The sequence below is a fragment of the Cydia amplana genome, chromosome 11 (genome assembly GCF_948474715.1).
Source record: "Cydia amplana chromosome 11, ilCydAmpl1.1, whole genome shotgun sequence".
Classification (NCBI taxonomy): Eukaryota; Metazoa; Arthropoda; class Insecta; order Lepidoptera; family Tortricidae; genus Cydia; species Cydia amplana.
This window is the reverse complement of record NC_086079.1, coordinates 844,895-870,737: the sequence shown is the minus strand read 5'-3', so window position 1 is coordinate 870,737 and position 25,843 is coordinate 844,895. Positions and strand designations below refer to the sequence as shown.

The 25,843-nt window shown below is 37.5% G+C and overlaps 5 protein-coding genes across 5 annotated transcripts in view; 3 read left to right on the top strand and 2 right to left on the bottom strand.

Moving 5' to 3' along the window:
* LOC134651923 (uncharacterized) overlaps positions 1-1,132 on the bottom strand; it is a 343,848-nt gene extending 342,716 nt beyond the window's left edge. The window contains exons 1-3 of the mRNA XM_063507037.1: positions 1,035-1,132; positions 286-961; positions 75-137 (exon numbers count right to left, since the gene is read on the bottom strand). Coding sequence (XP_063363107.1) covers positions 75-137; positions 286-961; positions 1,035-1,036 — 741 coding nt within the window. The 5' untranslated portion in view covers positions 1,037-1,132. The remainder of the gene's footprint in view (positions 1-74; positions 138-285; positions 962-1,034) is intronic.
* Positions 1,133-1,560: 428 nt separating this feature from the next.
* Positions 1,561-7,369, top strand: LOC134652149 (tektin-B1-like). The gene is made up of 8 exons (XM_063507312.1): positions 1,561-1,876; positions 2,435-2,651; positions 3,201-3,415; positions 4,068-4,206; positions 4,955-5,038; positions 5,458-5,595; positions 5,828-5,913; positions 7,134-7,369. Exons 1-8 carry the CDS (start codon positions 1,668-1,670, stop codon positions 7,318-7,320), a joined length of 1,275 nt encoding a protein of 424 aa, XP_063363382.1. The 5' UTR covers positions 1,561-1,667; the 3' UTR covers positions 7,321-7,369.
* Positions 7,370-10,752: 3,383 nt separating this feature from the next.
* On the bottom strand, positions 10,753-15,561 carry LOC134652368 (serine palmitoyltransferase 1). The gene is made up of 6 exons (XM_063507540.1): positions 15,434-15,561; positions 14,701-15,164; positions 14,197-14,464; positions 12,848-13,007; positions 11,813-11,936; positions 10,753-11,073 (listed from the first exon to the last, which is right to left on the bottom strand). The coding sequence occupies exons 1-6, from the start codon at positions 15,458-15,460 to the stop codon at positions 10,758-10,760; spliced, it is 1,359 nt and encodes a 452-aa protein (XP_063363610.1). The 5' UTR covers positions 15,461-15,561; the 3' UTR covers positions 10,753-10,757.
* Positions 15,562-17,652: 2,091 nt separating this feature from the next.
* Positions 17,653-18,908, top strand: LOC134652369 (laminin subunit beta-1-like). The gene has a single exon (XM_063507542.1). It carries the CDS (start codon positions 17,707-17,709, stop codon positions 18,814-18,816), a length of 1,110 nt encoding a protein of 369 aa, XP_063363612.1. The 5' UTR covers positions 17,653-17,706; the 3' UTR covers positions 18,817-18,908.
* A 1,870-nt stretch (positions 18,909-20,778) lies between these two features.
* On the top strand, positions 20,779-23,548 carry LOC134652370 (putative inositol monophosphatase 3). Its single transcript, XM_063507543.1, has 4 exons — positions 20,779-21,332; positions 22,155-22,303; positions 22,458-22,605; positions 23,327-23,548. The coding sequence occupies exons 1-4, from the start codon at positions 20,837-20,839 to the stop codon at positions 23,539-23,541; spliced, it is 1,008 nt and encodes a 335-aa protein (XP_063363613.1). The 5' UTR covers positions 20,779-20,836; the 3' UTR covers positions 23,542-23,548.
* Positions 23,549-25,843: the final 2,295 nt, after the last annotated feature.

Sequence of the window (25,843 nt, the reverse complement as noted above, 5' to 3'; positions counted from 1 at the left end):
CTAAATCGCCAAAACATTGAGGTTTTCGAACATAGCCTGCCTGCTAAGCTACATATTAATATTTAAAGGTTTACAATTCTTGTGTCCGTTGTGGGATCATCCATTTCTGCTGGTATCCCGTTCATCGCAACTAGAGTCTGGAGTTGCGTAAAAACAAAACAAGTTATTACAAAAATCTTTTCTCATTTAAACAAATTAAACAAGTTCTTTTTAAAAGTGGAAAGGCAGGCCTAAGTCAAACCTAGCTCATGAATCAAACCAAAATGAGTTAAAAATGTAATTTACCTGTTGGATTTGTTGAGCAAGCTCTCTAGTTGGAGCCAATACTAAGACAATGGGGCCATCATCACGCAGCAGCCTCGGTTGATTAATTATGTGCACAATTGCAGGTAAGATGTAAGCCAGTGTCTTTCCCGAGCCAGTTTGAGCTATGCCAACTAAATCTCTTCCTGATAAAGCAATCGGCCAGCCCTGGGCTTGGATTGGGGTTGGACTAGCGAAGCCTTGCTTCAGAATCTCTTTCATAGCATAGTCAGGGAAGCCACCTTCTTCGAAAAAGATGCTAGGGTTAGGCACGTCGCGGCCTTTTACAGTTATTTGGTGCTGGCTGCGGTACGCTTCGACTTCAGCTGGCGTGCGACGAGCGACGCTGTCGCAGGGAACGTAGAAGTTTTTCTGGAACGGAATCAACTCAACCGTATCCCAGCGGATTTTACGGAGATTGCCTCCAGGTTGATCATTTTTAAAGTTGCTGCGGTAATCGTCACGCCCCCCGCCGCCTCGACCGCCACCGAAGCCCCGTCCACCGCCGCCGCGGCCTCCTCCTCTGCCGCCGCCATCTCGCCCGCCAAATCTACTGCCGCCTCTGTCTTCTGATCTATCGCCGCTTCTAGGCCCGCCTCGGCCTCCACCGCGACCACCACGGCCCCCGCCACGACCACCCCCGCGCCTATCGTCATACCTAGACCAAAATTGCTCATTAGAAACGGTAAACTGTAACACAAAAGGAAAGTTTGATGAAAGCGTCTACTTACATTTTACTGTAGATAAAGTAAGATCTTCTTCAGTAACACACTTAAAACAAATTAACTTATTTTACAAGAATTTAGACTCGATTTAAATTAAATATTAAACGATAATGGCGTAAAGAAATGCGAGCTTCAAAGTCGATTCAAGCCGGTCGCCATATTGAATAGTAATGTTTTGTTTTTTTTTTCTATGAGTTGACGTAAACCACACGTAAACAATACGTTTGCTATTCTAACATGAAAATTCGAGTTCAATGCTATAATATCTTAAACAACGAGCACACCAAATAAAAATATGCATTCCTATATTTTTGTCACACTTGTGTTATAAAAGTTTTTTCACTGGCTGAACAAGAATTCCATTGCCGTTGTTGTCTGGTATTGTCTATGATTTTTTGTTAGCGGGAAAATCAAACTGTAATCTTAACTGACTGGCACTATTTCGTAGTTTTCGAACTTATCATACCTATTAAGAATTTAGCGATCAGTTTAATATGTTTCCAAAGAAAATAAAATGAAAACTAGAAAATACATTTCTTATAACCATGACATATTACTTATTGAAAATGTTATTGATCAAACATCCCAGTCCCAGGCTCACAACCACTCCCTCAGCCAGTTGCATTTATTACATGCATCATGGATGCATCTATCCCAGTTTTCGAGAAGCCCTACCCTCGTCTAAGTGTCCTAGACTGGACGAGGAACATCCAAAGGCTGCAGAATGAGGCGAGAGTGCGTCGTTTCGAATCGTACGAGTTGAGAAACAGAGCGACCCAGTTGCGGAACGAGACCTCGGTCACTACGCGATGGGATAATTACGTCAATAATGAGCTGTTGAGGGATAGGCAAGTATTATTTATAGCCTCGTAAGACTCTGTGTACAATTTTTTGTACATAAGTATTCCAAAAAATATTTTGACCTTTCATTGAGTAACTAGGGTTCCAAAATGGTTCCAAATTCAAAAACAAAACAAATGCTTCTGGGTCTCAGGAGGATAGGCAACAAAGGATCTTTGCCCTGCACTTTAATGATAATACTAACCCTTCTTTTTCGGCATTGCCGTAGTTGAGTAAAATTTGTAATATTAGTGTATTGACAAGCTGCTAGCTGGCTACTCTGGCCTCTACCAATTAACAGCTGCCAGGTGTCCGACTGAAGGCACACTACGGCCTAGGCCCTAGGGCATCATCACTGTGGATGTGGATACGTACGCTAGTATAGTGTGCGAGCGGGATAGCGCTACATACATAGGCGCATAGTCTCGCTCACGCACCGCGGTGTGCTTCAGGGAGATATCTGATAAAGAACCGATGCGTTAGACCTTGGAGTACATAATATCTGGCTGCTAAATACCTACCACTAGTTACAATAGTCACCATCACCATAGCCAATTTTTTTCCAGAATATTCCTCGTAGACTCGTTCCGCGACAAACAGCGTTTCACCAGCGAGATGGTTCGCGACGAAATCCGCGCCCTAAAAGGAGAGAAGCACGCCACAGAGCTACATTTGGAGTCCCTACAGGTCCCGCTTATGGTGTCTTCGCAGTGCTTATCGAACAGGGACCAGAGGGTGCCGCCGGAGCTTACGAGGGACCAGTTAGGAGAAGAACTGAATAAGGCAAGTAAAAATATGGCGCTGGACGCGCTGGTTGTCAAAGTTGAACTGTAAAATCCGCCATTTGTATTTTTTGTATAATTTGCAATAAAGACCCGGTGCAAGCGTATTGGTCTGACCTTAGACCTTACTTTCAGTTTTAGGGTAGGTACTCCCTTGAAAATCACATGGCTTTAGTATCTAACGGCACCACTGATACCGGTATTCATTTTTACCGGTATTGGTACTACCCTACCGGTCCGGTATAAAATCTTATGGGTGTAAAGTACCGATTATAGAATCTGATAATATTACCTACCTATTACTTATTGGGTAGATGATTGAAGATTCATTGTATGTATTGTATGTGTATATCTTTTTTAATTCATGTCGTATTCTCACGGGATCTTCCTGTATCTACAATGTAAGTAATAAGTAAGCTCAAGTGGCGATGCAATAGTAAGAAAAAGGGGACTGTTAAAATTGAATGCTAGCAATAGATTAACTCACTCACATTTTTTCACCGATGGGATTGCTACGTTTTGGGTTCTAATTTGATTATACAACTTTCAGGAACTCCACATAATCGAGAACAGCAAACGCACACTAACAGACGTATGCCACATGGGCTGGGAAAAGCTGAAGGAACTAAACAACGTCCTCTGTCGGCTAGAACGAGAAATTAAGAATAAAGAGGAAACTCTTGATTTGGAGAACCATGTGAAGCATTTAGATCGGAATAGCTCTGATATATCATACAAATTGGAGCCTACGAGGATACCGGCTGAGTAAGTGATACGGGTATAACCGGTATTACAGGTGAAACCGGGATGTTAACAGTATTACAGGTGAAACCGGTATAGTAGAGGTACCGGTACTTTAGGTAGGTATTTAATGTTCATAATAATTATCGTCGTTCTAAATTATGGTAATTTCGTTATATACCACAAGATACACTTGAATATTATTGCAACTGGTATTGTGTGGAAATAACTAATATCTACCGGTAAGGTGTACTCGAGCAATTCCGAAACTTCAGAATTCCACTTCCGAAAATGGACTCTAAGTGAAGTATACATATACAGGGTGCTTCCTGTAAGAGGAGCAATAAATTAAACTGTAGGCTGTACTCCTCAAACTGAGCAACATTTGTTCAGCAACTTTTGAAAATAACTCGTGTTTTGATTTTTATTACACTTTAAAGTTTATTCTAAGACGCAATGTATTGCAAATTTTGTTATGTTTAAACAGTGTTTAAAGCGTGACAAGCAACGTCAAACACACTGATGTCAGCATACATTGAAGGCAATATTTTGTATGAAAAAGAGGAAGTCTAAATAAAGCACCCAGTATAATAGATTTAAATATGGGTGATTTTAGAATAGTTTTGGTATAAGTACCATTACATAATTAATAAACAAAAACACTTTCTTTCCGCAGGTCAATGACTGAAGAGAGCCACGTGAATTGCATAGAAAACACTGTGCAGATAGCCGTACAGCTGATGGCAGAGTCAAAGGCTCTGCGTGCCACCATGTTTAAAAGCAGGGAGCAGGCGCGCAACCAGATGTATGCTCAGGTTAGTTCTCTGGGTAATCATCATACCCCGGCCGGCGAGAGCAAAAATGCGTTGACAGCTTAATAGTGCTAGGACACACACTTTGGTCGATGTCGATAAAAACAACACGATGTACTGGACCACCGTTATGATATGCAGAAGTATTAATTATTGTTGTAAACAAAATTAAAACCAAGTGTTTGTATTTATTCAGTTTAAAATTGTTTTAGGGTTATTCTTAGAAACTCGTGGAGGTATCAAGTTGAAATAAATAACAAATACTAATGGCTCAATTAAAAAAAAAAAAATTGTGCTTAATTAAAAGTCGGCTATTCTATCGACATCCATATGTCGATAGAATAGTCGATATTTAATTAAGCACTAGGAGCAGACGCATTTTTGCTCTCGCCGGCCGGGGTATGGTAATCATGTCTTCAGCTGTGCCTTCCATAAAGATATCCACAACGACTGATAGCATTGCCCTCAAGGTAACCGGTCCACCTCGTCCTCTTCACTTTTAAGATAAGATAAGATAAGATAAAAGATATTTACTTATTCGTGACGATCACAAAACATGTACGGACACCTCATCACCATGTTCAGGAACCTTTCTGCACCAGCACCCATCAGTTATTCTCAGAATGGCTCTCTTTTTAACCGACGAAACAAACGGAGGAGGTTCTCAAGTCGACGCGTATATTTTTTTTTAGTAATCCGTATCACTTTCCGTTTCGGCAGTATATTATACGTAATCTGATGGTTTTTTTAGTCTCAAGAGGTGGAGATGATAATGCGCAGACGCGTTTACGACCAGCAGAGAGCGAGGAATGAGATGGAGTGGCAGAAATACAAGGTAAAGCACTAATACTAGGTTTCCTAGGCGCGAGTTTCACATTCTAACTCTTCTCATTATAAAGGTACTATCACTTTCACAGAAGCACACTGTAATAGTACTTATACTTACCCACGTTGCATCCCTGATGATGATGACGATGCATCCCTACTAATATTATAAATGCGAAAATAAGTCTGTCTGTCTGTTACCTCTTCACGCTTAAGCCGCTCATACTATTTAGATGGAATTTGGTATGATATGATAGTTTAGCTTGGTATGATAGTTTGCGGCCCGAGGAAGGACATAGGATAGATTTATCAATCATCATTCCACACAGACAAAGTCGCGGGCAGAAGCTATAATATAATACATTAATGGAGTCAGTATTTACAAGATTTCTTTTTTTTAATATTTTGAACTGCCGGTTTTGTTTTCAGCTGGAAAGCAACCTTGCAAAGTTGGATCGTGAAATTGAATCCCTTCGCGCGGCCGTCGCCGACAAAATCAACCCCACCAAACTTGTGGAAACTCGCTTGGAGATGAGAATGAAAAGACCGGTGTTAGAAAGAGTTCAGGTAATTTACTCCAATAAATTTCATGTGTATATATAAATATTCAAGGATTTTAGGCACCCGTTTACCGGTAAAATTCGATACCGGTACCAAAAAATCAATGTTTTCCAACACTGCGGTAGTTATCCATACCTACTCCAGTATACCGGTATTAAATAGGCACCCATGCCGATAAGTTTCAATGTCACAAACCGTTCATGTTAAGTTAATCACATTTTTAAGATTGTATTTTTAGGATATACCGATGCGTGGGCTGATGGAGGAGTATGAGAGAGTTCACATGAGCTCAAATATGCTCGAGAAAAAATTGGAAGATGCTTTGTAAGTACCACCATCACAATACCTAACGTAACTAATCTGATCAAGTTCCTGCAATCTAAGGTGTATTAACACATTCAGTGCCAGCGCGAGCTACGCGCTACGAGCGTAGCCAATAACACGGGAAAACCCGTATGTAGCGAAAAGTGCCTACGAACAGTGAACTCCCCTAGCGAGTCGCTGGCAGTTAATGGGCGTTTTTTTTTGTTGTCCCCTACACTTTTTTTTTCAAATTTGGGATTTTTATGTTATTTCTACTCAGAATCACGAGCTCTTTCTATCCTAATAGGAGAAAAAAAGTGTCCTAAGGTTTTTATTTCCATTACGTCACCATTTTTCATAGACTTTGTATGGCGGTCGCGGAATGGAAAGATCGAAAAATGTATGGAATTTTTGGGACACTTTTTTTCTCCTATTAGGATAGAAAGAGCTCGTGATTCTGAGTAGAAATAACCAGGGATGTTGCGAATATCCGCATCCGCAACCGCGGAACTTCCGCATTATTTTCAACATCCGCATCCGCATCCGCATCCGCATAACATCGATGCGGATTTAATGCGGATGCGGATGTGGAACAGGTCGGTACAGGAACGTCTTAGCATCGACGTAAGTGCTAGACTGCTAGGTAATTTAGTCATTAGCCAATAAACCTATTAGAAATTAGCAGTCAAGCGTGAGTCGGACTTAATGTACGGAACCCTTGGAACGCGAGTCCGACTCGCACTTGGCCGGTTTTTTGAAATAAAAATTACTAAAATGTAATATTTGACGTTTTTTATGTACCTATCTTGACATCCGCATCCGCATCCGCGGATGTGAGCCTTTAAAAATCCGCATCCGCATCCGCATCCGCGGATGTCAAAAAATCGGCATCCGCAACATCCCTGGAAATAACATAAAAAATCCCAAATTTGAAAAAAAAGTGTAGGGGACAAAAAAAAACGCCCTAATGTGTTAAGCCTTACATAAACAACTATCAATCAAGGTCTAAAAGTAATCTACTGAGCAAGAAGCATGAAGGTTTCGCTAAATGCGTCTATCTAACAAATAAAGTTGATAAAAAGAGATTTTCTATATATTGTAAACGGCCCGCTTGTCATTTTTTATCGGCTACCTATCCCACGCTAATCTAATACGGGTCAAGAACTTACAAACCTTTTTAGAATCTCAATTGTTTCATATCAAAATACCGGTACCGGTTCAATGTGCCATCCTCTCCCCAGAACAACATACCACGGAATGTACAACCACCACCAGCGAGTTACCAAGGACCTTCAGTACAAGAACCAAGCTCTAGAGACAGATCGCCGTCTCATCGAGATACGTAAACCGATTCATGGTCCCGATGAGACAGAGTTTAAGAGAAATGTGGGGTACTGTCATATGAGAGATGAGTTGGTACCGGAATAACCGGTATACGGGTACCGGTAGTGGATGTAAATTGAGTACCGGTATTAACGTTTCCTGTAGGTAGCACCGAGTACCTGCTGCTGCTGAGTAGCTACCTGCTTACTAAAACCGGTAAAATAAGAACACTATTAGATACTAAGATTTAGACACCAGATTTCTTTGACATCATTTAGAATATTTAGATTAAGCGCAAATTGAGCAATTTTTCCTATAATTATTTCGGAATACCGGTACTGAGGGTTAGAACAGCTAACCTTTAAAATAACATTAAATTATTCTTAAACAAGGCATTGAATAAAAAATAATTACAAATCATATCATAAATTATTGTTACATTACTTACATTAACCGGTTCGGTACCGGTATTACAGTAAATACTTAAGTATGTGTTCAATTCCACCAGCAAGAGTGTTCAATGTAATTAAGGATAGTTTAGTAATAAGAACACTTAGAAATCGATAATGCATTTATTAAAAAATAATATAACAAGCGATGTGCAATAATATAATTAATAATCTTATTATGATGACCTACATAACGTATTTCGAACAATAAATTTTAACATCGTTATAATATTTAGGCCGTTTTGCGCTCTTTTTGACTGGAATATATATACCAGTATGCCAGTTCTTAAATAGTGATTGTATAATACTGAGCACTTTAACATAATTATTGTTAACATACTTCATTGTGACAAGGTTTATATCTACATATATTTCGATTGAGACAAAATGGTACTTACACGTAAAAAAAACTATAAAAAATACAATTATATTCCAAATTATTCAGTACGAGTAAGTATTTTAATACAATATTTAAAAGTTGGAATGATAGCAGTAATTAAAATACCTACATACCACAAATGTGGTAAAAAACATGCGGCTACTATTAATAAATGGCATCGTTAATAATTTAGCATGAGAATCACCGGTAACTTACCAGTTTACCGATTTACCGGTAATTTCCATATATTTTTTGCCGGTTTGCATTCCCTAGCTACAATGTTTAGCGTAGCCTGTTTAAAGAATATACTTGTGAGAAATACCGGTAACGTACCGGTAATATCTATACATTTTTACCGGTTTTCATTCCATAGCTACAATGGTTACCGTAGCTTATTAAAAGATAATGCACAAAATATACTTATGCACTTAACTCAACATAGGCGTTGGCAGTATCGGGAACTTTGGTTTTAGAATATTGCTTTGGTAATCGCTAAATATATGTAAAGGCACATGATATTATGTACTTTGCGTATCTTACGAATGTAGCTTAGTTAATAAGTGCTTAATACTTGAGGGATGTCTGTATAATATGTTGAGAAATACTTGGAGTTAATCAAGTTAATGTTATTATAATAACATAACTATTTGAACCATATTTAATAGTATATAACTATTCTATGTGTAGTGAAAAACTAATACCGGTATACCGGTAATTGTGACCATGTTGCCTATTTAGAATTAAATACCGGTATTTTTGCATGTGTAAAACTATTAAATGTCATATAATAGTGAAGTTTAAAGTTGAATGTACTTCAATATTTAACAACTAACCGCTTACTCCTAGTATTAAGTAATAACTTTAACCATTATGAAACATGTGTTATTCGTGTCAACATTATAACATATATTATAATATTATTCTGATATGTTAAACTATTTTATGATAAATTATTATTTAAGTTGCGACGTCATATTAAATGCATTGTATACTGTGCTTAGTTAAACAAAATACCCCATGATACTTTAAATGCTATTAATGTTAATGTTAAAATCATTCCACTATGTTCTATGATTGAACTGAGTAGAGTCATTAGATAGTGTTGACTCAAACAAATAAGGAGTCAAGGAAGTTGTTTAATTCGCATTTTACCCTACAAAAGCTATTCAGAAAATCCTCGATATTGCTCTATGTCAAAACATAATCTCTAGAGATGCCCCGAAGTGGTTTTGGCCGAATACCGAATATTCGGCCCCTCTCTCGGCCGAAGCGCCAAATATTCGGTATGACATGCGAACATTGCAAATCACAATAATTATGGAAACTATTCGCCAACAAAGCACAACGTTTGCTAGGATATATTTTTTATTGAGCAGAATTAATTAATGAAGTTAGAGTCAATCCAATCAGATTATCAGGCCCATGATAAAAATAAAATATTTTGTAACCAACAAATGCTCGGAAAATGGTCTTCGTATTTATCAACTTTCCAAGAACAAATTTTAAATATTAAATACAGGGTGGATTTTCTTTTTGGGTCAGTGAGGGCAGCTACCAGATCCTGTGCTGCTACGAGAAAACGGTCTTAGAACACCTTCCCTCGATTTCAAATGAATGAAGATTGGCTTTTACAGATTTTGGAAAAAACATACAAGGTGCGAGAAAAAGGTCATTTTTGACAAACTTTTTTTTATGCCAATCGATCCCATTCCTATTGAGGATCAAAAGCTTGTATGGAAGCAAAAAAAAAATTCCGGCTAGTAAAGCTACAAATCGAGGAAAACTTTTCCAATACAATTTGTATGAAAATGAAAACTTTTATTTTTCAGATGCTATTTTTGTATGCCAATCGATTCCATTCCTATCCAGTATCAATAGTTTCCTAGGGGTCAACTTACGATAATGTACTAAAAAGCCACAAATTAAAGAAAACTTTCTCCATACATTTACTATGGAGAAAATGTGAAATTTTATTCACAATTTTCTACCTCGCCCATCAGTCCTACAGCAATGTCTTCATACAGTATTATGGTTCTTAAATGTAACAGGACTGATTGGCCAGATAGAAAACTGTGAATTAAATTTCACGTTTTCTCCATAGTAAATGTATGGAAAAACTTTTCTTTAATTTGTGGCTTTTTAGTACATTACCGTAAGTTGACCCCTAGGAAACTATTGATACTGGATAGGAATGGAATCGATTGGCATACAAAAATAGCATCTGAAAAATAAAAGTTTTCATTTTCACATAAATTGTATTGGAAAAGTTTTTGTGGCTTTTCTAGCCGGAATTTTTTTTTTGCTTCCATACAAGCTTTTAATCCTCAATAGGAATGGGATCGATTGGCATAAAAAAAAAGTTTGTCAAAAATAACCTTTTTCTCGCACCCTGTATGTTTTTTCCAAAATCTGTAAAAGCCAATCTTCATTAATTTGAAATCGAGGGAAGGTCTTCTAAGACCGTTTTCTCGTAGCAGCACGGGATCTGGTAGCTGCCCTCACTGACCCAAAAAGAAAATCCACCCTGTATACCTACCTAGTTTTTGATTATTTTTATTGTGTCCTTTCTCTTTTTAGGCAGGTGCTAGATATTCGGTGTTCGGCCGAATAGTAGGCGACATTCGGCCGAATACCGAATATTCGGCAAAGTGGCCGAATACCGAATAGTTGCCGAATATTCGTGGCATTTCTAATAATCTTCCTTAGACTCACCTCTACAACGCCGTCAGCTCGGGCTTAGGCCCCACTTTCTCATAGGCCTCATCCAACAACCCGCACACCAAGCCAATATTCCCATCATTCAGCTTCCTACTCGAAGCTAACCGTATCGAAGGTTCTGGACAGCTATGTTCTACGTCCCTTAGGTAACCTGCTACGGAGATAGCTACGCCTCTCTCGAGGCAGTAGTTGGCGATGTTTTTGAGGTAACTGTGTTTGAGGCGGTCCGTGAGGTCCTTTTTGAGGTAAATGTGCTTGATTGGAGAAAGGGCGTGCCCGCGGAATGTGTAGTGCTTGAGGTTTGAAAGCGCCCTGGAATTAATAGTGTTTTTTGTACAGTCAGCAGCAGATGTTGCTAAGGGCGAGTTGTTCAAAATGACTGACACGCTCTTATTCTCCTAAGAATAAAGTCGCGTCAAAATAATTTTGAACACCTCGCCCGCTTAGCAACTTCTGCTGCTGACTAACTAAGTGCATTTTATCAAATGTTTGACAAAGATTTTAAATGTTAACTTCCCGTATTATTGAAAACCTTGTATAAGTACATTGTATTGTCATGAGCATGAATCATCTAATCTAAAGAAACTTCTAACGCTTCAAGCGTTATCAAAAATTACTCGTATGACTCATAACGCATACTTTCATTCCAATAATGATTACGTTTTTAAGATATTTAATGTGAAAGCGAGATTAACTGTAATAGGGATGTTTCATGTACTTAAAATAAATTATTTCAAACCGTGCACGAAATAAAGCACCAGATAATTATTAGAAAAACATAGACAGCAGCTATTTTTAAACACAATTTGTATTTAATAAATCGGATTGAAATATAAAAAGAAACTCACATAAATACTTAAATATATACATACAAACATGAACGCTGAAAACAGTACACTCTTTTTGTTTGGGCAGTCGTGTAAAAAGTAGGTGAGTTTACCGTGACGTCACTACATTCGTTTTCATATAATTTCCATATTAGCAAATCGTTTTGACAGTTCTAAAAAAGAAGCTGATTTGACTAGTAGGAATGTAGCCTATTGTTGCGTACTTGTCTAGTTTTTTGGAGCTCTCCTCTAGTTCAGCGAGGATCTCGGGCCTGGATTCCATAATGTCGAGGCCGGATATGGCGGCCTGCGTTAACATCGGAGGTAAAGACGCGCTGAAGCAATAACCTGGAAATAATTTAATAATTTATCAAGCCATAAAAAAAGTTACCTAAGTTCGGCCAAAATCTGAACCTGCAAACTTTAGCTTTACCTTCAGTTTACCCACCTACAGAGCAGTTTATAAAATATTTAGGTACGGAAATCGAAAGAAAAAACAATACATAACCCATGTTTTTGCGCTTCCAATTGTTTTACAATCAACAAAAACTCATAACAAGAAGACGGATAGGCAACACCGCCCTCAAGTCCATTAAAAAAAAATTAAGAAGATGGATACATTGTGATACTTATCACGATCTTTTTTTCTCGTATTGACAAATAAATTATATGGACGTTCAATGAGGAATAGGAATAACTGATTGACGTGTTTTATTGCTGATCTTGTTTTTTGCGCCGGCCAAAAAACTTTGTCAGTAGAAAAAAGCGCGAATTCAACTTTTCTTGGGGACCATAACCCTTCGCGTCTACATTTTTTAAATAAGCCGTTTTTTTTACTGACGGAAATGGCTTGACAGAGTATAACTCCGCAAGAACTTGGAATCCTTAAATATACTTGGTCAACCAGATCAATTGTTATATTATTTCCAAAATGTTACCTATTTTATTTTATTGTAACTAAGTGTACTTCAAACACAATCTTGTATTGTTGATGAATAAATATGATATGATATGAATCAGAAATTATTTATTTGCATTGATACAGTATGGGGATGTTATGTTACAATATAATTATAGTCTATCATGTACCTAGCTTGCATGCAAGCGTGCAAATTCATCATTATAATCATAAGATTAAATAAATATAAAATGTCAAATTGAAATAATTGAAAAAAATTTACATAATAGGCATATCACAATACAATTAATAACTAAAGATCACTAATTGGTTGGTTGGTGATTGGTTTTATAAAACTCACCTAGGCCAGAGAGGCGCTGGTGCTCCACGATGAAGTGCGAGCCGGCACAGAAGCCCCCGACGCTGGCAAACGAGTGCTCTAGGGACCCGACAATAAGGTCCACCTCGTCGCGAGGCACGTTGAGGTGCTCGGTCAGACCGCGCCCGTTTTTGCCTAGTACCTGAGCATAAATAAGAAAATTTAAACTTTAATAAAACATCGTGAGGAAACCTGCATACATCTGCGAAGAAATTCAAAGGCGTATGTGAAGTCCCCAATCCGCATTGGGCTAGCGTGGGGACTATAGCCCAAGCCCTCTTGCGCATGAGAGGAGGTCTGTGCCCAACAGTGGGACGTATATAGGCTCACATTATTATTCTTATTATTTTTTATAAAACTTTAATAAGGATTCATTTATATGGTGAACTCGCATGCGAGTTTCATTACATTGCGTCATTTGATTGGTCTGCTGAATTGATGTCACCTCAATGGTCCACAATGTAACTAAAAGCGTATACGAGTTCGCGCGCCGTCTAAATCAGCCCTAACAATGTGAAAGTGGAGCACAGAAATTAAACTGGTACGGTCACCAGCAATAATATATTACTGTTTGAAGGCGGCAAAAATATGTGACACGCTCTTATGGCTCTACAAATAAGATCGTATCAGATATTTTTTCGGCCTTCATTGTGTAACATATTATTGCAGGTGGAGGTGCAGAAAGAAAGGTCCACATTTCTGCAGGGAAGACGAGATAAAGAAAACAGCAGGAACATTCTGGAGAAAAGTTACAATGGATAGGACTCATTGCAGATTTACCTTTAGATTGGCCTTTGCCAAGAGACAAAGTGACTTAGTGATAAAATATTTTTTAATTATTAAAAAAAATTATTTTACTTCATTTGTTTTACAAACAATAGCTAGTGTTATATAAGTATTCATTTGTTTGAAGGTTGTCCAAGGTAGTACAAAAAACTTTAGCCCATTGTACCACGAACCACGACTTTACCGTGTAAGAAACATGATGGTGCCTACAAATGATGGTGACTTAGTGATAAAATATTTTTTAATTATTAAAAAAATATATTTTACTTCATTTGTTTTACAAACAATAGCTAGTGTTATATAAGTATTCATTTGTTTGAAGGTTGTCCAAGTTAGTACAAAAAACTTTAGCCCATTGTACCACGACTTTACCGTGTAAGAAACATGATGGTGCCTTTAAACACCACAAGCCTATCATATGCCAAAAAGTTTTGCAGAAATGATGATGATTTGTGGTACAAACGAAATGGCATAAAGATTTATGGCAAATATATGAACTCTCAACAGAAATGACAAATTCACAAAATTATAACACAATAACATACCCCAATACTCAAACTCTCGTCCAAAATAATCCTTAACTTGAACTTCCGTGCCAAAGCGACCACTTCCCGAAGTGGGCACATTTCTCCGGTATTGAAGAACACAGCCTCCGTCACAAGGAACGCTCGTCTCCGGGCACTCAACTGCTTCTTCTCTTTGGCTTCGGTGAGCAGCGCTTCTAAATGTTGCATGTCATTGTGTTTGTAGTAGCAAATAGTGCTACGGGCTGCGTCAAAACCTTTTTGGATTGCGAACCAGACTTTTTCATCACTGAAAAACATAAATTGAAGAGATACATATATAGCCTTTTTCTACTGACAAAATTGACCAGCACCAGCACCATATTATAAGGCATAAGGGTATCAGAAATTCTGCAAAATTAAACCCTATCACTTTGAAACAAAGTTCAAAATCCTCTTGTCTCTAGATTAAAGTAAACAACAAATAAATGGTGTGCCTAATTAGTAATTTGCATACATCAAAAAAGTGACACAGAAAAAACTTACGCAAAAATAATATCCTGTTTTTTAGCATAAGCCGGTATAGCACTGGCGATTGTGGAGAACCCATATGAATACACACACGTCTCTTCCACTTCCAGGAACTTGGCTAGTCTCTCCTCAAGCTCTAAATGTACGTCAATCGTACCGTAGAAGCCTCTCGGACCGCAGGATCCAACACCGTACTTGTGCAAGCATTTTATTGCACTTTCCATTATTAATTCCTCCTTATCGAAGCATAGGAAACTAGTAGCACCAACGTTTAAACAGTTATCATCAATTTTGCCCATAATCGGAGACTCTTCGACTGTCACGTCGTGTTCTACCAACGGTAAGGTCTTCCATGGAGTATAGTTGCCGGTGGCTAAAGCATCAGTGTGCGGAGAGTACTTTTTTGGTTTCTTAGCAAAGAAGAAGTATGTGGAGGCGAGGAGTATTTTGAGGGCGATCAGGACCGTCCACCAACCGGCCTGGAAATAAAATGTATTTTATGCTTAATGTAATGTAAATTCGAAAGGATAAGTTGTCATCATTTATTGTTATCAATTAGGCCAAAATATGATATAAAGATGAAAAAGTAAAGATTAAAGTAATTTTCTCCAGTCTAGCCTAAATTAAAGGATACGAATAGGTTATTACATATAAGGATTCGATAAGTCGTTAGCCTTGAGAATGTTGTAAACCATAAAACCACGAAAAACTAGCATATTTTAATTTAGAATAATTATACATCGCTTACCATGTTAGATATATCATTGAGGATCATATTGTATTTGAAAGAGTAAATCGCTGGACAATAGAATTTCAATTAATAGGTAAATTCTGAACAAGATATTAAATTAATGAAGAAATAAATTTACAGAAGTCGGCACAGTTCGCCACCGCGAGCGATACACGCAAAGAGTAAAGTAAGTATATAGGTAAAGAGAGCCCTCTTGAAGCATTTTATGGAAACTCATTTGAAAGAGCCATCTCTGATTCTCCGCCGATACTAAGTATGTTTGTGTGCGTGCACAACTACATATGCATCCATACGTGTACTTTCGTTCCACATAATATTAGGTCTACTCGGGCGGTTTACAAGTCCATTTTTTGTTTGGTTTCTTGTAACAAAAACCTTCAATTATTTACAAGAAATCAAACAACAAATGTACTTGTAAACCGCCCAAGTAGACCTAACATTATGTGGAAAAGGTTAATGTTATCAATAATGGAATAAAGAAAAAAACAGAATATTAAATTCAATATGTTTATTGCATACATGTTTTACATCACATTATCGCTAGGAAAGTACAATTTTAGGTAAACAATAGAAAAGAAAGCGAGTGTGGTGAAAAAGCATCCACACACAAGAAAATACATGATTAAGAAAATATGATTAATTTACTACGCACAATACAAGCACATAGTCTAGGCATTGTAGCAGATTTATCGATAGTGGCGTGCCTTATCAAAAGTAGGTACTTATTAGATACCTACCACGAAATAAATTTACTCTAAAATAGCGTCCATATTGCACAAAATAACACAGAACTCAACGCACTTTCTGGAGGTTTTCACAACAGGGCATGGCAGGGCAGGGCAGGCATGTGTTTTCATTCGGGCTATAATCTAATTTCCTCCAGCACCATAACCAAACCATAACGAAGAAAATGGCTCAACCATCACTAAAATATTTTTAATTTACGCTCTTCCAGTGACAGCTAAAAAATTTCATGTCTTGGCCATATACCTAGTATTATATACTTAGATGAGCTATACGCGTGCGCCCGTGAGGGACAGAACATACGTGATGCGACCAAATTAAAAACACTTTTTGACGTTCCTGACAACCTACCAAACATAACCTACGTAATTTGGTCGGGTTATTTCAAAAGCGCTTTCTCTGCTACTCCATACTAAAAGTTCTATAAGTGCATCTCGTTCGGTCAACTGGCTCCTCGCCCATTTCGTCTATATAATTATGATTGTACATTGTACCTCTATGGTCTTGGCGGTTATGCAATGTTGCCAGCATAAACAAACAGCATAATTAAATCACATTTTAACAAAACTCTTATTTTTTCGCAAAATTAATTGAAAATTATAATAATTAAAAATATTAATTCGTATTTATTTTTATTTTAATATTAATGCCACCAAAATTATATGAATTTTATAGTGACATCTGGTGACGTAGTTTGTGTAATCGGAAGTCAACTTTACGCAATAGTATGTTGTCGGGAGCAAAATATAGAAATCGCCTGCATCTTTACTGACGTTAACTACATTCCTAGTGTCCCCCCCCTGGATACACGCACGATTGAGTTGACTTTGACAATGACAGTGACACATGACAATGGCTGCACACATAGATGTATTATAGTGACATGACAGTTTGATAGGCATGACATGACAGTGACGGCCAAGGACAACTGCAAATCTTTTTTTAAGCCGTATTTACCATTATAGATTTTTTTGTCGTACAGAATTTCGTACGGCAGTGTGGGCACTAAACCCTGTAGTTCAAGATTTTAAATTTAAAGTTTGGAGATCAACTTATGTTGCAATGACGATTCGGCGATACCACTAAACCAAATTTATCATAAATTTATGATTCTTATAACCACCAATTCATTTATTCTTATAACCCAGTCATACTGTGTCATGTCATTGTCCCATAGATTTGTCATAATGTAAAATAAATGAATAACTAACATTAAAAATGAATTCGCTTCAATTATTGTGAGTTAAAATTACGTCTCGAAATCAATTTCCTTCTGCATTGAGCCGTGAAATGGAATTACAGAAATAGTTCTGAAAAACGATTGAACTCAGACGTGGTTCTTCCAGTTCCACGTAGTACCTACTCAGTAGGTCCTACTGGCTACTGTACAATACCACAGGCGGTAAATATTATCCTACATTCAAGAAATAGAGAAATGGGATAATCTGCAGCCTCAGACAGAAAATCAGTGAAAGTGGTATAACGTTGAGGCGTGAGCTGGTTAAGTATCAACTCTTACTCTTAAAATGGTTCCACAATTGATTTTTGACTTAGTTGTATGTATTCTCATCGTCGCGGGCGAAGTATACGAGCGTGAGCGTGAACGTCAACACGCTCTTTTAAGACTTGACCGTAGTTGCGATCTCGGCTCCTGCTTTCCCGTCTCCGGGGACCTCCTCATCGGTCGTGAAGATCGCCTTTCTGCTACGTCTACGTGTGGAACCTACAAACCCGAAAGATACTGTGAAATTACAGATTTGAGAAGGAAAACCTGCTTCTGGTGTGACTCCAGTGGCGACACCGTAAACAATTTAAAATTAAACCATAGAATACATAACGTTATTTACAAATATTCCGGAACGCGTGGCGAATCGTGGTGGCAATCCGAGAATGGCAAAGAAAATGTTTCCATCCAGTTGGATTTGGAAGCAGAATTCCGTCTTAATCAATTAATCATGCAGTTCAAAACATATTTACCAAAGGCCATGTTAGTAGAGATGTCAACCGATTTTGGGAAAACATGGCGTGTATATCGTTATTTTGCGTACAATTGTACTGAATCTTTCCCCGGAATTCCGGAGATAACAATCTCTTTGATGGAAGTTGCTTGCGAATCGCTATATTCTGGAGTTATCCCATCAACTGACGGGATTTTTAACCTTAGATTTTTACCGCTAGGTGTCGGTCCGTATTCCGAGGAAGCAAAGATTTTTTTACGCACGACTAACCTTCGGATCAACTTTACAAAACTTCACAGTTTTGCTTCAAATGGCGAGATATTATACAATAGTGACAATAGAGCGGCAATTGGAGATAACTACTACGCCATTAAAAAAATAACTGTTCTTGGTTCTTGTTTCTGTAATGGACACGCAGCAAGATGTATACCGTTTTCCGGAAACGACTCAAATGACAACATGGTTTACGGTCGCTGCAAGTGCGCTCATAATACGCTCGGAATAAATTGCGAACTTTGTGATGATTTGTTCAATGATTTACCTTGGCAGCCAGCTGTTGCAAAGAAGACTAATGCGTGTAAAAAGTGTCCCTGTAATAATAACGCTACAAAATGCCATTTTGATCCCGAACTTTATAATAAAAGTGGAAAGTTACGTGGTGGTGTTTGTGATGATTGACAACATAACACTACGGGTATACAATACATCATGAACGTTGCCGAAGGACATTTTATCAAGATCCTCACTTAGACATTCAAGATCTTTATTTATGTAAGGCTTGTGCCTGCGATCCTAAAGGTGTTACAGATCCAAACTTTATGTGTCATGCCGAAACCGATTTATTAAATTAACAAAACTGCCGGCCACTGTCTACATATGTAAAAGTGGTGTCTCGAACTTCAATAGTACTAATATGGATGGCTGTGATGTGAGAAATGCAATGGAAGAAATTACGGGACAATGTAAATGCCAACCAAATATGATTGGACGTAGGTTTTATATTTTATTCTTTACTCCATGTATTTTCAAACACAATCATGTATTGTTCATGAATAAATACTATGACTATGACTATAGTGATGGGTAGGACATCAATTTAAAATGAGTTTGTATGAGTACCTCATTTTCTAAAATGAGGTGTTACAATGTCTTACTTCAAATGAGGTGAGGTACTAGCATATTTTCAGTGTCGACTATTCCATTCATTCCAACGGCGACAAAAATATTCAATGTATATACATATTTATGTATTCATCACTTCCTTTATAAATAAATAAATACATAGTAACATATATTTAATTGGAGTGCAATTCTGGAGGTTAAGAATAGAACTTTTAGGAGAAAGATAATTTTAGAATCAAGTAAAATGAATAGAGGAGTGAAGTAAGACATTTTTGCGGTACGAAGTACTGCGACAAATTAACAAAATGAGTGGTACAAATGAGGTGCCTCACGAGTGAGCGACTCAACACTATATGACTATTCCCCAAAAAAGTATTTGTGCATACAAGCAGTATCTTTTTGGCACTTTTACGATACTTCGTGTAATCACCACTTAAAAAATATTGTATGAAATACATTGTTGCCAACCTAATTTTAATTGACATCTCTGACAGATGAGTGAACCATAGACATGTTTTTTTATTTCATATATATATACCCGGATTCTTTGCTACTTCTTGAATGAAAAATTATTTCAAAGTAAGTGCTTGGTCGTAGAAAAAGTATTGTGTGCAACGTTGTTTAACTGAGCCAAAAAATACTCGTGGCGCCTTTATTAACAATTTTCGGCTTCGCCTCAAATTGTTACTCACTTTATTTTTTATTTTTTTTTATTAGTACACAGTTTGGTCGACATTGCGACTAGCGACTGCTTTTTTTGGAAGAAGATTGGTGACTGGGAGAAGATTGGAAATTGTTACCACTCGCTTTTTTTGACCTCTCTTAAGCAACGGTTGCATAAAATACTATTATTTTATTAAGTGTATAATATGCTTTATTTTGTTGCTGAAAGTGTAAATTGTTACAGGAGGTCTTTGGAGGTTTATTAGAAATACTTGAAGGCACTTTTAGTTTGTCAATACATTATTTATTTTATAATTTATAATCACAACATTTCACGACTTATCATGACGGCGGATGGAAGTAGAGTAGTTTGACATTCTCAAGTTTGATTTAAACATCATTCAAACTTGAGCTTCTATAGCATTAAATGTGTCAAGCCAGTGTCGATTGCATATACACCCTCTTTATTCCAACAGAAAGTCCGGTAGTGTAAGCACAGTTTATCATCATAGACATTGAAGATTTAACGTTTTCATTTTTCAATTTTTGTTGTCAAAAACAGTTGGCAGTCTGTAATTTTTTCATAAATGATTGAAATAACCATAAAATGTATGTCTAATGTAATGCTAAATTTTAGGTATAAGCTGGGCATTGTAATTACTTTACACATAGACTAATGTAATGTAACTTTTGAATTCATATCACATTGTACTGTGTATAAGCTGGAATTGTAATTTGTTTCGTTTTATGTTTGAGCTGATGGCCAAGTTGCCAATGCTCGTAATAAATTAAAAAAAAAAAAATTGTCAAAAACAGTAAATTTGTCAAATGCTGGCGAAGTGGCGAAATTCACTTATCACGACGTATCATAACAAAATTTACATATAAATGAATTAAACTAAAAGCTTTCACAATGAATTTCAGTGGTACATTAAGAATTAATAAATTCGCTTGTTTCATATTAGGTTTTATATTATTTCTAATCATTTATTGGCGATCCGGCGGTGCCACTGTGACTGACAAAAGTGATTTAGTGAATTTGAAACATTTGTTAAAAGCTGGTATTTTTGCGGCAGAGCGTGGTGGCAAGAGAGTTGTGAGTCAAAAGAATGGGGAATTAAACGTTCAGAGTAAAGGGAAGACGCAGGAAGGCGCAAACGATCCTGTAACGGATGCAGACTTAGCTTCGCACTGCGCGATGTATTACAGTTTGAAGAATACGTTTCCTAAGTTGTCTATAGTTTCGGAGGAGCATACGGGAGTGGCTGGCTGCAGTGACCAGGAGGCCATAGACTTGGAGAGTACGCCGGCGGGGCACGGTGTGATAGATTACATGTTTGATGAACTTGTTTACATTAAGGATGTGACTGTGTGGATTGATCCGTTGGACGCTACGCAGGAGTACACAGGTACAATGAGTCTTACATTTTGATTTAATTGCCTTATAATAAATTGTGATACATTTTAAAGTTCAAATGTGGAAATTGGTACGGTTAGGTCTCTCCTGCTTTACTCAGATAGTTTTTCTTATAAGATACCTTTCACATGTTCATACATCGGGGTTTTCGGTGCGGGAATGTTTTACACTAGCCAAATAACAGGTAAAAACTAAAAAACGATACTAATTTAACATTTCTAAGCACATTTGGACCTTACTACCTACGTTTAATTCATAGTTTGGTAATTATTTTACAATAAACAAAGTTATACATACACGAAATCATTCCCGCACCAGAAACCCCGATGTATGCACATGTCTTACATGCTCTTTTTGTAGAATTTATTTTAAAGCCGAGTGCGAGCACATGCTACATGCTATGAGCATAGCCGATAACATGCTAAAACCCATATGTAGCTAAAAGCAACTACGAACAGAGAACTAGCCTGGCGGATTGCTGGTAGTGAATGCGTTAATCTTACAATATTGGCATTCTGTAATAATCAAAACAACAAAGCTTGTGATAATAAAATTTTATAAAAATACTATTATTCAATTAATTTTATGGTTTTATCCAAAAGTATGTTGAGTTAAACCATAAAATTAGTTTAAAATCAAATGTTAACTCCTATTCTATTTGTATGGTCTACAATATTTTCTAATTCTGAGTAGTACAAACAGCAATACTCCTAACTGTACATCAGTGGACCTTATTACAAAAGGCATAAGGTGCACCATGCACCAATGTACAGTTAACAGTGTGGATGGTACCAAGCTCAATTTTATTTTCTAGAGGGTCTATACCAGTATGTAACCACCATGATGTGCGTGGCCATCAAAGGAGTGCCAGTTATTGGAGTAATCCACTATCCATTTACGCCACGCACCTACTGGGGATGGTACACCAAGCGGACCTCGGACAATATACCCAGTGTGGCTCATGTGAGTTTTTCACTGATAAATTGCTTTGCCTTTACTTTTACCTTTATCACAAAATTGAACCCTACCACATTGACATAAAGTCCTACTTTGCAAGAAGATGTGACATTAATTATCACTAAATATTTTTAAACAAGGAAATGCCCTGAAATTTCAGAAGGAAGAAAACAAGAACCAGCCCACAGTGGTGGTGTCTCGCTCGCACCCGGGCAAAGTGACGGAGACGGCGAAAAAGGCTTTTGGCGATAAGACCACAGTCATCCCGGCGGCCGGCGCTGGGTACAAGGTCATGACTGTTGTCAATGGTAAGAATCCTCCTGTTTTTTAGGGTTCCGTACCCAAAGGGTAAAAACGGGACCCTATTACTAAGACTCCGCTGTCCGTCCGTCCGTCTGTCACCAGGCTGTATCTCACGAACCGTGATAGCTAGACAGTTGAAATTTTCACAGATGATGTATTTCGGTTGCCGCTATAACAACAAATACTAAAAACAGAATAAAATAAAGATTTAAGTGGGGCTCCCATACAACAAACGTGATTTTTGACCGAAGTTAAGCAACGTCGGGCGGGGTCAGTACTTGGATGGGTGACCGTTTTTTTGCTTGTTTTGCTCTATTTTTTGTTGATGGTGCGGAACCCTCCGTGCGCGAGTCCGACTCGCACTTGGCCGGTTTTTTTTTAACGTCCATCTCATCTATGTATTCTATATAATTAACTTGTTTGGTTTGACGTAAATAAATGTATTTTCTTTCTTTCTATATTATCCTCTAGCCGCCCAGAGACCTATAAAAAGGTCTCCTGTTCCATTCTAATTTGAACTTTGTGTTGACAAAATAAAATTTCATTTTGCTTGGCAAGGTTTGACGTATGGGCGTCTAGAGGAACGTACGAACGTGTCGAAAGTTCAGTCAGTCTCGGTACAAAAATTACTGAGGTTGACTGAAGTAGCATGACAAATACGAATGCTTCCGAGAAAACAAGTAGTATTTGTTACCTATGAATACATGCTTTTACTTTGCCCCACAGGCACCTATGACGTCTACCTCCACACGTCCGTCATAAAAAAATGGGACCTCTGCGCCGGCGACGCTCTCATGAAATCCGTCGATGGCAAGATGACCACCACCAAAGGTGACCCCATCGACTATTCACCTAACGAAGTGAAAGTGACCGACGGGATTTTAGTGACGAGGTACGACCACGAATATTATTTGAGTAAGATGCCAGTTTTAGCGCCTTGAGTGCCAAATGTTTATATTCTAAGGGACTCCGTTAGAACCAAACGTAGAACCTCTTTTATTAGGCCTAATGCGTTTCTCTTTTAACCTTTTAACCGCCGTAGACTGATATATAAGACATACAAAATCGGGCTCATTTCGCCGCTGTCTGATAAATAAGACAAAACTTCGTGTATAGTTTGTAGCTTTCTAATAGACCCCGAAGGCTAATCCTATTGTCTATTGTTCAGTAAAACCGCACGTGCTACTTACCTGCAAAAAAGGGTCCTAATTATTCTATTTGGCACCTGAGCGCGGGCTAGTCCAACGCTCAAAAAACCAGTGTAGGTGCGCTCTCCGATAACGCGCCTTTGTTACGCATCTCGATGACACATTTTAGACTGGTTCTGTAGCGTTCGACTCGCCGGCACTCAGTAACCGAAGTACCGATTTTTTATGCAGGTAGTTGTGGCACGTGGCACGAGCGGTTTTTCTTAACAATAGACAATAGGATTAGCCTTCGGGCTCTATTAGAAAGCTACAAACTATAACTTCGTACCCCCCGGCGACACGAGCACGCTCGATGACGTATTCTATGGCGGTTAAATAGTTATTTGTACAATAAGAGATCAAAGTTTGATATTTCTTCGAGTGCTTATTTTGAGTCCCGTGCAAGCGAAAGATTCTATACTAGATTCACGAGCGTAGCGAGTGAATCTAATTTAGAATCTTGAGCGTAGTAAGGGACTCAAAAGCGCACGAGATGTAAATAACTTTGATCTCGTGTAGTTCACAAAACTTTTCACCTCAGAAGTGAGAACATATTAAAGAACCCGAAAAATGTATTCCTTCTTCATCACTTACCTCTATTCACTCATGTTTTCTTAAGATATACCAACAATTAAGTTTTCACCTCAGCAGCTCGAACCCTAAAATCGCATTTTGCTCATTTTGTCTCACTCAGTGAGCAAAATGCGATTTTTCTCACTGTTTTTAAGTAGCAAAGTACCCTTGTTCGAGCTGCTGAGGTGAAAAGGTTTTTTTCGGGATTTAAGTGTCATAGACGTTATCAGGCGAGTTGTATACTTGTTTGCGGTCGACATGGTTTTAATAAAAACCTTAAAAGCTGTTAGTTGCAAGCTACCCATTTATGATGATGTCCGCTTATCAGGTGCTCCTTTCTTTGCCGATGCCGAACCACTGTAATAAATATGTAATTTATCAAGAAAAATGCATTAAGTCTAATGATTATCGGCCAACGCAAGTCTCCCATTTGTTATTTAACTTACTGTTCTGACAAAAACCGTAATGTATTGTATGATCGTGTTGGAAATGTGAATGACGTTGTATTAAAAAAAATGTGTTAGCAGGGCGTGGAATTTTTTAAAATAAAAATATCCTCTGCTTAAGGCCCTATGTGCATTACAATGTACAATCCGTTTCAATCTAATTTAAACTTTCAAACAATTAAAGTATTTAGAATTTCTTTTATTTAATTGTTTTTTGGAACAATTTTAATTCCAATTAACATAATAAAGTACACAGGACCTTATTATACTATAATTAAGTTACCTAATTTATATATTTTTGTTGTAAATTGAATCGAATTTTAATTTATGTTGCTTTAATAATTATATACAATAATACTATGTTATAAAATTTATTTATTTTTTGTCTTTATACTATGATGTAAATTGCGAGTGTCAAATGCCGAAATTAAAGGTACGTGTATACCTATAGGTACTTAATCGTAAAAATACGTAGGTACAGTAGACGTCGATATGTTTGCATTTTTCGCGTTATACCAAACGAGTAAGGTGCAAAAGTGTAGGTATATATAAGTCTTTTGAAAACGGTAGCATAATAATTACTTTGATCTGACTTTAAAACTGAATTAAATAGAATATGTATTGCAAACAATATACTCAAGGAAACGGTTCACAAATAAAGAAACTCATTTCGTTGCCTTTGATTGTACGTTCAGAATGGTTGAATGGCGGCGTAGCATACATTTGATAAATGAATATTTCACGTGGAAATATTAAAATATATCTATGACCGAATATCGCGAATTTATTTTGTTATCTACCTTTATTTCCGACGTTTAATACATTATATTTTAATATGTGTCAAAACGCGAAAGTTTAAGAGGCCTTATTCCTTAGAGCGTTCACCGATTTCACGAAATAACACTCGATAGATGGCGTTGGCGCTCGGTACGCGAGCGCCGGCAAAGTTAAGCGCGTTTCAACGCAGGCGAGAATAATATTGATACTTTTCAATTTAATTGCAAAGTAACATTATTTTTAGCGTTATATTGGCACTC

Excerpts from the sequence above, each read along its gene's own strand:
- LOC134652149 (XM_063507312.1), top strand. The coding sequence starts at position 1,668 with ATGGATGCATCTATCCCAGTTTTCGAGAAGCCCTACCCTCGTCTAAGT. Across the intron at positions 3,416-4,067 it reads CCTACGAGGATACCGGCTGA|GTCAATGACTGAAGAGAGCC; the intron begins GTAAGTGATACG and ends TTCTTTCCGCAG. Across the intron at positions 5,914-7,133 it reads AAAAAATTGGAAGATGCTTT|AACAACATACCACGGAATGT; the intron begins GTAAGTACCACC and ends TCCTCTCCCCAG.
- LOC134652368 (XM_063507540.1), bottom strand. The coding sequence starts at position 15,460 with ATGATCCTCAATGATATATCTAACATG. Across the intron at positions 14,465-14,700 it reads AAACAGGATATTATTTTTGC|TGATGAAAAAGTCTGGTTCG; the intron begins GTAAGTTTTTTC and ends TATGTTTTTCAG. Across the intron at positions 13,008-14,196 it reads ACGAGAGTTTGAGTATTGGG|GTACTAGGCAAAAACGGGCG; the intron begins GTATGTTATTGT and ends ATTTATGCTCAG.
- LOC134652369 (XM_063507542.1), top strand. The coding sequence starts at position 17,707 with ATGGTTCCACAATTGATTTTTGACTTAGTTGTATGTATTCTCATCGTC.
- LOC134652370 (XM_063507543.1), top strand. The coding sequence starts at position 20,837 with ATGAATTTCAGTGGTACATTAAGAATTAATAAATTCGCTTGTTTCATA. Across the intron at positions 21,333-22,154 it reads CGCTACGCAGGAGTACACAG|AGGGTCTATACCAGTATGTA; the intron begins GTACAATGAGTC and ends TTTATTTTCTAG. Across the intron at positions 22,606-23,326 it reads GGTCATGACTGTTGTCAATG|GCACCTATGACGTCTACCTC; the intron begins GTAAGAATCCTC and ends TTTGCCCCACAG.